This window comes from Dendroctonus ponderosae, unplaced genomic scaffold (genome assembly GCF_020466585.1).
Source record: "Dendroctonus ponderosae isolate FM_Combo_2020 unplaced genomic scaffold, Dpon_F_20191213v2 Dpon_F_20191213_63, whole genome shotgun sequence".
Lineage (NCBI taxonomy): Eukaryota > Metazoa > Arthropoda > Insecta > Coleoptera > Curculionidae > Dendroctonus > Dendroctonus ponderosae.
In genome coordinates, this window is record NW_026018847.1 from 37476 (window position 1) to 52648 (window position 15173).

General features: G+C 32.6%; 1 protein-coding gene across 1 annotated transcript; it reads left to right on the forward strand.

The window, feature by feature from the left end:
* Positions 1–218: 218 nt before the first annotated feature.
* LOC109539975 (protein Skeletor, isoforms B/C) lies at positions 219–14442 on the forward strand. Its single transcript, XM_019908063.2, has 9 exons — positions 219–428; positions 3858–4077; positions 4136–4483; positions 4787–4961; positions 8509–8751; positions 8809–8944; positions 9485–9775; positions 11486–11740; positions 13745–14442. Exons 1-9 carry the CDS (start codon positions 386–388, stop codon positions 14062–14064), a joined length of 2031 nt encoding a protein of 676 aa, XP_019763622.2. The 5' UTR covers positions 219–385; the 3' UTR covers positions 14065–14442.
* The last annotated feature ends 731 nt before the right edge of the window (positions 14443–15173 follow it).

Here is a 15173-nt window from a genome sequence, read left to right on the forward strand (position 1 = left end):
TAAAACAAAAAACGAAATGTAAGACATATTTGTGGTGCAAATACCAATTAATTTCAAAATTTGTCGGCACCTTCAGAAAAAATATTAACAAACCATTTTTGCAACAAACAAACTAGCTGGTTATAAAGGAAAAACTGTAAGTGTTGCCGTTAATTCTTTGACCATATCCGCATTTACGCTAAAACTACTATTGGTACTGTTAACCATGATGGCGACTTCGTTATTAGAAAGTTGAAATCGAAAGCGGTCTTGAGTCCGCATTCAGTGGTACGACATACTGAAGGTTAATTTAAGAATATGTTCATTACTTAGACAGTCAAGACAAATATTTCGGAAAGTTTTTAAAAATGTGTAGTGACTTTACGTGCAATATTGGAATTAAAAAATGATTTCATGTGTGATCCTAGTTATATTGCTGTGTTCTTCAGGTAACTCGCACGTACATTTTTATCCGTTCTTTACTGCACCTTAAAATTCGGCTATAGCAACTGCTGTCGTGACCAAAAAAATTGTCTGTTTCTTCATTTGTTCATTTGTGCTTTGTTCTTGCTTAAAGGATTAAAATAATTCTAATTAACGTTTTTACTCAAATAAGATTTATTACTCAGACCGCAAATAAAATAATTTCAAAAAACAATTTCGCTATATTAACATATCGAAGTAGCAAATCAAAATATGTGTATAGGTAGTATATGTGAAAATACCTAGAAAATAAAGCATTAGATAAGCTTAATGTGAATATACCTATTGATTGGAGTGAACTGTAAGTACCTATTAGGAGTTTCAATCAGAACATTTAAATTGATTGAACGAAAATTTGCAAAAGACGAAAATTTTTAACAAGTACCGAAACTCATTTTAGAAATGTTTTATTAACACTATAAATCAAAGCAACTACGGATTTGCTCTCCAAAAATATGGTTTTACCTTAAATAGAATAGTAATCTTGACGTCAATGTTGCAAAACTCTTTGAAAAGTAGGAACTTCAAGGGACTTCAGCCAACGACTCTGACCTTCAGAAAAAATCATAATCAGGTACAAATCTTTCGGATAAAGTACCAAGTATAGCCGATCTTGGATAATGTTAAGTCACATCTGAGCATCACTATTTTTAGATCTTTCTCATCGAGTACTGGTGATAAATTTTCCTGTGATAAAACCAAAAAATTAATGTTTTTGAAAAAGAGCAGGGAAAATGTAGACTTTACTAAAGACTGCAAGTGACCGATCCCAACATTTTTCACTTTTCAGGCCAGCCATTACAACAGTGTTTCTTTCACTGAATACTCGCATATTCCAGAGGTTTTAGAGGTTTTACTGGCCTCAAACCACACAATTTTTTTGTTGGTCGGCTTTGATGCAATTAATTAATTTGCTCTCAATTTGAAACGTCCCGGCCGTCAATAAAGCGCTTTTATCAACCACATTTATATTGTTTGGCAACAGCAATGCATTTAGTTTCATGAAAATAGATGCGGAAGGTTTTCATGTGCCATCGTTTCCTAAATACAAGATTTTACAATTTTCGCTGATCTAATTTTGGTTAAATTGACGACTTAATATATTTTTACACACTGATAATAATGTTTTATAGCAATTAAATATAAGCAATGATCCAATATAAGCAAAAAATTGTGCCTATACTCACTCAAGGAACTCCACAAAATAATTTTTGTTGTATGCTAAATATGAATGCCTACGTTCACAAGTAGTGTGCGGCCTATCTGTGCAAAAATACATCAATATCAAGAACCACAAGTGGTTTATTTACCGTCCAAGCAAAAAATGGTGAGAGATAAGTAGCCAAAAAGACCAACATAATTTTGTTCAACGACACGTTAGAAGCGAAAGATGGTGGCTCTTTACAAATCTTGCAAGTTTCAAGAAAGTAGTATGGATACAGAAAATTAAGTCAGCTCAGAAAAAACCTATGCCGGAAGTGTTATAAAAGGCTTGTGTAAATTATATTATACTTAACATCAAAGGTAGTTCTGATGTACTCGGAAGTTTTCACATTTTACGAAAATCGGCTGAACAAAAGTCTTCTATCAGATGCAAAAAACTGTACCAACATCAAGAGAGCTGTTCTCCTTATTAAAACCTATTCCATTATTAGATTCCTTGGATTGTTTCATTTATCATAAAACCATAAAGATGTTCTAATATTTCCTGTCTTAGCAATTATTCTAGGCTAACAGATTAAGAATTAATTAACACAACTTAAACTAATTGGTTGGGACTTAAACGAGCGATTCCATATTCACAGCGATATAGACTCTAGAGATATTCTAAATAGAACGTCTCTGCATTCAAGGATCCAGTTAGAGCACACGTAAATGGGTCTATTGAGGAGAGTGGATATGTTGTCGACGTATTTCAGAAAATGTTGGTCTTGCAGATTATAGAAACCTTGCGTAATGAGTCAAGCAATCACAATTACTTTTTCAAATGATCGACAAAATTTCGAGTAACCAGTTGCATTGCAAATTAAAAAATCGATATTCGAAATTTGACTCAATTTTATTGTATTACAAAAGCAAACTTTGTTATCCCTAAATATTAATTGTAAACAGCTCATTAAAATGCTTCTAATTAATAGAAAAACTGATGGTAATTGGCAAGGGCGCATACATGGCAAAATTAGCTAATATCTCAGCCGAAAAATAGGTTTGTCAGTTACCATTAATTTTTATAAATAGTTGGCTCTGGTATTTGCTCAACTTATAAAAGGAACGCGTACTTGATTGAGTTCTGCGCCTCTTCTCAGTGATTTAGGATTTCCAGCAAAGCTCAGAAGGGACAGATCCATTCCAGAAAACCATTTTCATAATTGTCAGTTATATGCGAACATGTCCGATATACAGTTTGCCACTCTGAAGATTCCCAACATGTTTACACTCTTTATTTATTTCCTCAGTGAGTTTTTCATAAAGGTTATCACAGCTGTTGAAATGTTTGATCACACTTATGATTACGAGTCGTATGCCATTTTAATTATTATTAAATTAACAAATTTAAATAGTGAAATGCTGGCTTCTGTAAAAACGTAATGATATTATAATGAACTCACTCAACAACTAGGTGGAAAGCTTAGATCTACTGATGAAACCTAAAAGTTCGAAAGCGGTTTCAAGATTATATCCTGTTATTTAGATAAATGCTGCTTCATTTTCTAACGGACGTTTATTGAACTAAATTTTCATTGGTAATTAGTTAATTTTTAAGATAACTTGCATAATCTATAGGTTTAGACAGTCAATCATAGGAAAAATTTAGCCAGTATCAATTGCAGTCAGTTTCCCTGATTTGCAATGTTATACGATTACGCAGATCCAATCTCCCTCGATCCTAAATCAATGTTTCATATGTTTTTAAATTTGTTACTTTAATTTTAATTTTATGACTTGCTATATTCAGGACATGGATATCGGATAAAAACGCAACAATGTGAATAAGGAATTGTTGTGCATGACTATTTATTGCTATTTACTATGTCGCAAAGTGCCAAAACGAAAAATTTTATGCAGAATAGAGCCAATAATCACACTCATTAACGTCTTAAAAGAAAAGATCAAGATAACCTTGTATTGTTGGCTAGGAATATTCGTCTACAAATTCAGCATAAAACACACTTCAAAACAGAAATAATTTAAAAAATCAAGAAAATATTTATTAAAAGCAATATTTCGATACGTGTAATAAACCCCTACTTTCGGTCGAGCTGATCGGTAATACGCCATCCGAGAAACACCAAATCAAAAATCTGCAAAAAGCAATTAGTAACATAGTTAACTCACAAACGACAATTTAGAAACAAATGTGAATCATTGTTCTAACAAAGTCGATTTTTTTTCAGTTTTCAGTCAAGATGACGAAGGTCCATACAAAGGAAAATTTATAGGTAAACTTAACTCTTATCACCACCAAGTATCCGGAGACGTATATGCTGTAGACAAATATACTCTCCTCCTGACCTCGTTCAACTACGATGGTAATGGAGCCGATACCTTTTTCTGGGCCGGAGCTGCAAACAGGCCCGGCCCTCAAGGATTTATTGTTCCCGATTCACGTGGGAAGTATGTAGCATTTAATTCGAATCAAGGCTTTCTAATAAATACATTTTCTTGGTTTCAGAACTAATGTGCTTGATCGCTACTTTAATAAAGACTTCACTCTAGTTCTACCAGAAAAGAAAAAAATTACAGATATTAAATGGTTTGCCATATATGATATTTGGTCTCAAAATACGTTCGGAGATATTTATATTCCCGAAGAATTTGAACCACCAGTGGCTCAAAAAGTATCTCAACTCACCGGCAAAACGAATTCCATTAGTACAATTTCAATTGAAATCTTAGACGCTAAACAAATTAAGCTGATTGGATTCACTTACGATGGAAAAGCTAAAGATGCGTATTTTTGGGTGGGTGTTGGAGCTCAGCCAGTATCTAAAGGATTTAAAGTACCAGACGAATATGGATAGTAAGTAGCAGACAACCAGAATAAAAGTTACCGAGCTGGGTATATATTTTTTTGTCTATTTTTTTGTTCTGTTTTGAAATAACATGTATAAAATGTAAAATCACATAAAAAAAGTCAGACAGATATTGTAAGTAGAGTAGGTGCTAGTACCTAGTTTCTGCTTGAAATTATGCTAAATTTAATTTATTTAAAAACATGTTAAATAAAGTTTAATCAAATGCTCAATAATAAATTAACGGGCAAAAGTGAATGGGGACTTTTGCAATTTATTCCTAATTTTGTAACTCTAATTTATCATTTCAGCTTGGATTCCCTTAAGGCATATAAGAACAAAACCATAATCTTAGAAATTCCAGGGGATCTCACGATTTTTAATATAGATTGGTTCAGCATATTCGACCATGACACAAATACAAATCTGGGCTCGATTATTATTCCAGAAGCACTGAACGTTCCTCCCTCTTTGGTGAAAGTCACTGTAAGTAATTTAATCTCTTTATAAACGCGTAATGTCAATTTTCTGAAAATGCATAAAATATATAAATATGAAAAGTGGGATTGTATTAAACGAGATGTTGAAAGAATGTGTTAATAATTTGATGTCCGTGCTTTTTTAAAAACATTCGACAGCAGTTCAAAAATTTAAAAAAATATTGAACAAAAATTTTTTTGTAATACAGCGATAATTTGGAATTTTTGTAGTTGTTTAGAATATAAAATTAACTTGCTATTATGGTCACAAAAGTACTATTATTTCAAAAGGCAGTTTTTTTATATTGCTATAACAAGCACAATAGTAACATACGCTTGTGACATAAGCAATAACGTTATAACACAAAAATATTCAAAAACCGGTTAAAATTTTTGTAGCAACGTTGAAAAGTGGAAAATGTTGAAATCCGTCTGATAGAATGTTTAGTAAAACCACTTTTTATGTAAATACGCAAATGCAGAAAAAGAAGCAAATAGATTTCGTACAGGTCAGGATAAAGTCTTATATTTCAAACAGTTGAAAATGAAAAAAAAAATTAAATTTTATTTTAAGAATAACAATAAAGTGTAATGCATAATATGTAATGCATAATAATAGATCCTTCTCATTATAAGTAATAACCGGTATTGGTTCACGGGACGTTAAAATTAGACGGAAGCGTAAGGACTTACATGGCATCGATTTCTTGGAAATTGCTATTATTTTTCGCTAACTAGGATCATCGAGGTTATTTCTTCCACAATAATCTAGGAGTTTTTGCGAAGTGGCTAGCAGTCTTTATCCTTGGTGGTTTGATGGATTGGATTTGCTATTATTTTCTTTTATTCCATGGTTCGAACAGGTAAAACGGAACAATAATTGTGGTGTTTTACAAAACGTTTTTTTTTTTTTGCTTTAGAATAAATAATGGAAAATAAATATGCGATTGAACGTTTTCCAAAAACGTTCAATTTTTACAGATCATTAAGGGCTTAACTATAGCGATGATATGCAAATGATTTAGATAACTGCATGCGGATTCAAAACATTTTGATTAATTTCCAAGCAAAAACGACTTCAGAAAAATATTTAAAAATATACAAAGTTTTTCACATTTGGAATTATGGCTCCCGTCAAGAGTCAGACAAACTTTCTATATGGAAAGACTATATTTAACAAAAATTATAAACTCCTAAACAATTTGACTTTTTGATTTGATGAATTCTAATCACTTCCTTGAAAAATTTATTAAAGCTATGTTTTGGACAAAAGTATAAATGTGACATAATATTTTGAAAACTGCTTTGGATAGAATCATGAAGCAAAAATGATGGAAAATGAACCGAACATTAATTACTGCATTTTACTTTAATTTTTTTCATTAGAGAATAAAGCTTATTTAGCTTAATAGAACTAACTGATATAAATTTTGCTGTTGTCATGAATATGTGTTTACAATATTATAGACGTAGAATTGCAAAATTATCCGTGTCAAAAATTCGCATAAATGTACTATCGATATTAAATAAAATCAATGTACTCGATACCGTTAAAAGAAAGACTGTAAATCCGCAAAATATATATAATTATGTTGTGCCATAAGTGATGATGGTAGACACTCTTTAATAATTATAAAACAGTGTCTCGGAAAAATGTTGTAAGTTGTTTTATTCGGAACTCAAAGTTGAAACAAGTTCGGAAATTAAAATTTTCTTACAAGCGCAGCATTAGAAAAATACGGTATGAAAGAGCCAGAACTGAAAGAAGTACATAATATGTATATTGATGGTCAAATAGGCGAATGTGAAGACAAATTTATAACATTTTTAAATACTCGCACTTGGAAATCCTAAGTAACTACACTTAACTACTGATGCATTTGAGAGCTCATTATTTTATTTTTTTGCAGATTAAAATTTCTGAAATGGAAATAGGTCTTAGACGCATTTATATATATCGATGCATTTCATACATGTATGTATCTGCAGATCAGTTCTAAATTAAAGTGGTATTTCTATAGTCGGGCAAATATTTCCATCATTAATCCCCTTTACATTGGCCTCAATTATCATTCATCGGGAGTATTCAGATGATTAAGTGTCCTCAGCTGTGGCCAATTTATTGAACGAGTAAGCACGTAACTGTTATCTGCCTTTCGCTTAGTAATGTACAGAATCTTTCATGAAATTCTAAAATGAAAAACACTTTCGGAATTGCAGCGAGAAACATTTCCTATTGAAAATCAGTGACTTTGATCGGCCAAATGTTCTTGGCATCAAAAATGGTTAATCGAACGTCCCGAAACTATCTTGACAATAATCAAGTATTACTAGAAGCACTCGTAACATTATTGCTAAGTAGATTTTGCGATACGGTATTTAAAAGACGTTTTATTTAGAATCCACAAGTTTTATCATTCTTGGAAATTCCAATCAACGAAATAACTACCTACGAGGCGCGAATAAATTCATAACTAACTTAAATGACTAAATACTCCGATTATACATTAATCATAGAAACGACAGTTACTGATAATTATCTCCACACATTAAGACATAATGTCTGCGTTCAAATGTTCCATCTGTTTGGAAACATTACTGTAGTGAAACCTAACTTTTACGAGAGTCGACCACCGAAGTCGCAATATTTTCGGCTGAAAATGTCGACAGGAGTTCAAACAAAAACTGTTTGCTCGGTTTGCGTATGCATATACATGTTTGTGTGCCTCCATAGATGTAGATATATTAATAATTTTTAGCCCTCAAAGAGGGAAGCAAAAATGTTTGTAGAAGAGCATATTTCCTCAATAAGGCGTTAACGACATTGTTATCTCTAAAACCGTAAAGAGGAAAATATGAAACTTGAGGCCGATCGATAGTCAAGAGCTTTCATCTCGGAATATTTAGAATTGCTATTATTGCACTATTTACTGGGTTTGCTTTGACGAGTGTCTTTGCTGCTCTGGGTTTTATTACTAATTTTTAAACTCGAAAGAAGCAGAAGCAAACTGCGAAACCTATTGAACATTCTTATAGAAATCTGCATATTTACCTCAACTCTGTTATATTCAACGATTTATTTTCATAAAGTGTTTTATGACTTGGCTGTTGAAACAAATATTGAGACGGACACTATTTGGGACGTTGTGAAGTGTCTCAACTAAAGCCTGAAATATTAAAACTAGAAAACTCTAATATTCATGACCGAAAGTATTTTTTGTGAGAATGTACAAAACTTGATTTGCAATAAATCTGGAGAAAGAACCTGGTCACCTAATTTCGCCACATTTTATTGCATCGTCATGCTCATAGGCAAATAACGTTAATTTCGTTTTCATCAAATGCTGGTGTAGATACATAAATAAAACTAATCGGTTTAGAAAAAAAAAGTAAGGCATTCAGCTTGACAGATCAAAATTACTTATTTATTAACACAAAAATTTGGGTTTGGGTGTATTATTGTGGATCAGTATTACATATGAATTATTACTCGTTAACTACTGATCATATTACAATCTCATTTAGTACGGCATTAAATTATCTGATCATTTCAGCCTCAAAAAGATGATCTCCCTAATTGCATGCAGCTGCATAAAAACTTCCAAGTTTCTTGGGAGATCTTCGGTCCGGCCATTACAATCCAGCTCGCCGGGATGGTAGATGAAAATGAATATCTGGCCTTTGGAATATCAGGCTCCAAAGAACAAAGTCAAATGATTGGAGCTGACGTAGCTGTAGCTTATATAAATGGTTATCAAGGATTTGTAACCGATTATAATATTATAGCGTTGACACCGGTAATATATTTTTATAAGGTATTGTCCGAATAGCTCTAAATATTGTTAAACTTTTAGTGCGTCAAAGTACTTGGACAGTACAAAGGCGTCTGTAAAGATTCTGTGCTGGGAGGCCAGGAAAACAATCAATTGAACACAGCAGTACGGGAGAACGGAATTAATATTATCACATATAGAAGGTCACTTATATCATGTAAGTCATAGTCAGCTTCGAATATGGGAAAGAGATCGGATAGATAGAATTTCTTTAAAGTTGTCGAAAAATTCAACTTTTTGTCAGCTGTTAATATCTATAATGATATCAATCTTCACGTTAATGACGCTGAAGGAGCGTTTTGCATCCAAAATATATAAAAGACATTATTACAATCCGCTGAAACGCCCCCAACACAATTTATTCCTCTATAGCAGTTATTTGAATACACCTTTATAAATGCTGATACTACTTAATGACTGAACTAATTATCAAAATCGGATAAAGTTATTTAGCATCCTAATTGGCATATTTCCATTAAGTAAAAAAATTGTAACAGAATTGGCTTTTATTACGAAACATAACATCAACGACGAAGCGCTTTTACAGATTTTTTATATTTGATTGGTTTTTGAGGCCCTGCTATTATTAAACAATTTTCAAAATGTATGACAAAATAAATATTCTATATGGGCTCTACAACGAAAAATATAGATGTGTAACTTTTCTGATCAGCTATTTTTTTCTGTGCACTTTTAGCCGACGAGAGCGACAAAGAATTTCCGCTTGAGGGTTCCATTTACATTGTCTGGGCAATAGGAAAACTAGACGAAAATAATGAACCCGCATTCCATGACGTTTACCCGAAAACCAATATTAGTGTTGAACTGAATCCGAAGGAGCCAAAAAAGAGTTGCTATGCTTTCACCAGATCTGAACGAGAAGTGGGTGAACCATGGAGCAAAGGACAAATTTTTGATAAAACTATCCGAGTTTTTACTAGTACTATTGGACCATCCGGAGCCAAAAAAGGATATCAGGCAATAACAGGTATTTATCTTTCCATTAAAATAACGTGGTTTTAAGATTACCCGCAAAAAAAATGATAAGAAATCTGCTGTTTGCAACTTATCAAAAATTATTTTAAATATAGTTCCACCTGTGCTTAGTCTGAAAAAGTATCAGAATTTATATTGAGATAATTTGGTCCTAATGAGACATAGTTCTTGTTGCAAACAGAAGGCCTGATAATGGCTTTAGTATAGCCGAAATGTTGGTTCAAGGAAAATAGTGTTCTGCCGCTAACTTCCTATAGGAACATAAAATCGAGCACCTATAAATAAATGTTTTACTAATTAGCATCACGGCAATCAACAAACCACAACATCTATTTTCAGAGTTAGAACTCACAGAGTTTTCCATATTGTCATAAAAATTTATAATAATATGTTGCGTTAAATGAATTTGATTTTTGGGAAACACATGCATAATTATAAAAATTAAATAAAATGACTTGATAGCAAGCAATTAAAATTAACATTTTCCTTCACAACAAGTAAATGTTTGGATGAAAAATATGACCCAACTGTCTTACAAGACGTAGCAGATGGTCTAAAACAGATGGTCTAAAAAACACCGGAAAATAACGCGCACACACAAATAGAAAATGTTAAAATTAACCGAAACCAACAAACTTTCCATGAAAACAAGGCAATAATTTTAATATTGTTCCATAGTTCCGCGAAATGTAATAATTTGAAGAAAGATATGCGTTAATAAAATCGAATTTTTATGTCGCTCGGAGAACCAAAAAGAAAAATACCAACAATTATTGCGACACTGCTAAAAAGCTTTGGTCAGATACATTCGACGTTTTGAAATGGACATGAAATCTCATAGCTTCAATAGACTGTTACATGCTCAAAAGCTTCACTTTTCACAAGAACCAAATCATAACTTAATATCAATGTAAATTATCGATAATTTCATGCATATCGCTTCATCCGCTTAGAGCCAAATACTTTGTTAATCATTCGTGAGATTTAGTAAGCATCAGTAGATAAAGCCCATTAAAGTATACGCGTATATTTGCACAAATGGCAATCGCAGAATCGATTTTCTAACGTTTAATTCCTATCAGCAGCGCTATCGCCCTTCTGCTCGTTCAGAAATTGTTTTAACCCAAGATCAATGATATGTTATTCTGGGAAAATCCCGGATATCTCAGGTAATCCGAAAATTAATTAAATTGTATTTACGTAAGTACATTTATATTTCGAATCCAACGAATTGGACAAAGTCCTGGTTTGTTTTCATGTTTAAAGCTGCCATTGCAGTTGATAAACACGTTTTAGTAAAGAAAATGCCATATTTCATAAATTTCCCTCCAACTTTTCTTACGACTTTCATTAATGTCTGAAACCACTTAGAATCAAAGGGTTTGAGGCTCTATTGAAGCACGTACCTTTCTGTTGCCTTGTAAGTTTTATTCTGCTTAAAATTGCTTGAAATTGCTAACCCAGTAAAATAAATTGAATGCGACTTACAACTAATTATCGGCTAAAATATATTTCAACTAGACATTAAATCATTTAACAAAAATGATGAAAAAATTTTAAAAAGCATCATAAACAGTTTTCGATGTTCTGTGACCGGTCTTAAGATAGAGAGCAGAACAAGTAAAAGTTTTAGAACAACTGACGACTGTTAGTAAAAAGTTTATTGTTTAATAAAGTTTTATTTTCAATATTCTTGTTTTAGGCCACACATCCACAGCATTAGCGTGGTATATCAATGGGCTGCTGGCTCCAGAAATATGGCTTCGCAGAGGTCTCACATATGTTTTCAAAGTGAATGGAGGCAATGACCCTCATAGTCCTGAATATTATCATCCTTTAATTATTACTGATGATCCCCATGGTGGCTATGATCGACTGACCGACGTCGCTCAATCCAAAGTTAGAGTTCTAGCCGGAGTGGAATATTCGAGAAGAGGAAGGCCTAGACCAACTGCATGTAAGTTTCATATTAATTCATATATTTTTTCTTTTGTTAAATGTACATCTTACGGTTGCTTTTAAGCAAAAGTGTTGAAGTTGGTTTGCGAGCTGTTTTGAAAGTAAATAAGAATAGGCTGATGATTGGTTTTCTTCTACTTCTTCTAAGAAGTGCTATTGTGGTAATATAAATTTTCTTGCACTTGCTTGAATGCAACAATTTTCTTGTCACTTGTGCGCCCCAATTGTAAAATTTAGTTGAAAGGTGGCAGGTGAGGGGCATTAATAAAAATGTCACTATTTAATTATTTGCCGACTTTTCGACCTTTATTAGGCTCTTCTTCAGGGTCGCAATTATGCGCGAACTTTATGTAAAGCACATTCACTACACTGAATCCATCCTCAAGGCCATCTTTAAAACTGTTCATTATGCATCATTTCACCTGCAGTGCATAATTAACCAGACTCATGCTGCGATTACTTTTTACTTGAACCTTTCCTTATGTCTGACTCTCACCTCGCATTATATTAGTGCTAAAAAAGCGGATTTGAAAAAATACTTAAAAACGCAGAAAAATGAGTCTAATGAAGTTCGAAACGAAATTAAGGGATTTCAGCAACACACACTTAATGATTCGGCTCACCCTGTACATACATGTTGCATAACTGTTTGATAGAAAATGTGGTATACACGTAAAACTTTAGTTTTAAAACTGGCAGAAGGAAAACGTTAGTCGCAACCAACTCGCAGCTTCGAGACAAAAAGGTTTCGTTCGCAGTCACACCGCAACAAGAACTTTAAGTAGGAATGGCTAAGCACGGCATGGAATTACTGGCATTTTGCTGAACGATTTAATTAATTTTTCACCTCTTTAATTGATATTGAGTTTAGATATCATCAACTTAAAATTCAATGGAGAATTCAACATTGAAATAAAAAGCAGGGGGTTTCGTTTGAAGACAAGTAAGTTAATAGTAGTAAGATATTTCTGGACCATAAATAAATTTGGTATAGAAAAATCGAATTTAGAAGTAAACATTGCGCGTCTAAGCTCTTTGCAAAAAAATAGTCCGCTTAATTTTAAATGAATTTACAGAATACTTCTCGGACTCACTCTAGTATGACGCAGTAGATTACGAGCTCTTATTTGAGTACAAGACATTAACGATGCTTAGTTTGTTAAAACCATTCAAAATGCTATAATTTTGTCATTTTTATTTTTGTTTATAAGAAAACTTAAACTACATCGTAGAAGGCTTCACACACTGCGCGAATGTGGTCTAATGGTATTTTGCCTCATTCTGGGCGAAGAGCAATCTTTAGCCTAGGCGTCGACCGTCTCAATTTTTTTTTATAATTGAGAAATTTGGGTTTAAGCTTTTCAATTTTCCTTATACAAATGTTATTTTCGAGTGATTGTTTAAACGAAAATGAGGTATACACGTAAGAAATTATCGTTTTTATAGAAGAGGTATCGTTTTTATCGTCAGTTCCTCCTATATTCAATTACTGGTCACACTAATTTTGTATCGCAAAGGCTTTATTTTAACTTGATGCCAATACGATTTACTTCTGTTATTTTTTTTTAATTTCTTGCCTGAACATGGCGGTATACGCTACAAAGCAAGAAACTGGCGAGATCTAAATAATTAGAAAATGCCTTGTGGCATGAAAACACAGTGGTAGTGTGGGGCGGCACTTCGAGTCAAAATCCGACAAAGGCGTCTGAAGAACATCACAGAATTACTCCGCATTATTTCAAAACTTTTTATATATGAAATTGCTAGTGCTTAGCTATGTTAATACATTCATAGAGCATAGAGATTAGTTTTCCGCACCTGTATGTAGCTAATCCTCATATGTAATCAAAACTAATTTATGCAAATGTAAATTATTGACTGACCTCAATCAATAATCTAATTCGTCTCTAATGTATGCTTCCACTTTATAGCCATCTCCAAATATATCATATACGTACATGAAACATTCGACTTATTAAATATGAGTAATTATTTGTTTCAGCTGGTCGACTTTGTGTTTCCAAACATAAATCGAATCACGACCGACGATTGGATGACGACTTTGAGTCATTTAAGAAGTTCAACAGATCACTCGAGTGGTCGTGTGAAACTGGAGACCCTGGAACTTTGGAGTTTACTCCCAACTCAACTTGGCCTGATATTGTTTATTATAATTCATTCACTCAAGCCAATATGGGCTGGAAAATTCGTGTAATAGATAGTTTTAATCAAAGAGTGAGTTCTAGTGCCAACTTTTATACTGTGAACTTTTGTGTACTTTGTCTGTCAATTCTATTGAACTATTTTTTTGTGATTGAATGAGCGTGCGGAAGTATTCCTAATTTATTTTGTGTTTCATTAAATTGAATAATTGTATTTAATTTCATATCAATCGGATCAAAAATATATAGTACGAACAAAACTCATCCCAATAGTTCACGTTGAACACAGAGTTCTCAAGCCTGCAAAAACATACAGCAAACTATTTATTAAACTCGCTTCAAATTTGGCAGCAAAGATATAAATCCATACAATTATTATGAAACCAGGGCTTTATAAAGAAGAGCTACCACGTCTAAATATTTAGTTTATATACATCATCTGATCATTTTCATTTTACGTCCATACTTCTAGGTAGGTAATTGTGATAGTTTCATAATTTTGTACTATTTTTCATAGAAAATAAACATTTTGAAAAACCTCGATTTTTTGCATTAACCAGCACATACACAGCGTGTTATATATAGACCGAAAAACTAGGGATGGTAGAGACCGTCAATAGAATGATATTAGCTTCGTAAACATACGCAATTATTATTAATATTCCAAATACGCAGCGTTTTTGAGGCACAAGGTGTGTGAAGAAATTATAAATTTTATCCTGTTTTTGCGATCGGAATCTTGCACTTTTCAAGACATTTGACACAAATTTAGTTGAACACTGTATAACCCTCTGGGGTCGATTTTACGAGCAATTCGAGCCAAAAAAAATGACGATGAAACTTTCTAAATTAATATTTAGCATAATTTAAATATTAAAATGATTTTTTTCTGAATATAAAACTGAGAAAATCTGTAATTTTCTGGAGTTTTGTATTGAAAAATTGTATTGAAGTTGTATTGAAAAATAATTTCATATTTTTTAATTTAATTTTTAAATACTTGATTAGGAATAAAAATTATGTATCTATGAATACTGAAGAGTTTAACAACAACATAAAATAATTATCATTTTATCACCAGAAATCACGTTTTTCAGAGTTTAATCGATTTTCGGAAAAAATCATAATCTGAAGGTGCTTTTTTGCTTAGATTTGAGTTCAGCAGATTAAAATACGTAACCAACATTGTTGGCGCAAGACAAATTGTTACTTGCTAAAAAACTATGAGTGACCAGAGCAAAAAGTGTAAAATACCATATTTCCTTGGTT

Coding starts and splice junctions, on each gene's coding strand:
- LOC109539975 (XM_019908063.2), top strand. CDS start 386: ATGATTTCATGTGTGATCCTAGTTATATTGCTGTGTTCTTCAG. Junction 8,752..8,808: donor ATATTATAGCGTTGACACCG/GTAATATATTTT, acceptor TTAAACTTTTAG/TGCGTCAAAGTACTTGGACA. Junction 11,741..13,744: donor AAGGCCTAGACCAACTGCAT/GTAAGTTTCATA, acceptor TATTTGTTTCAG/CTGGTCGACTTTGTGTTTCC.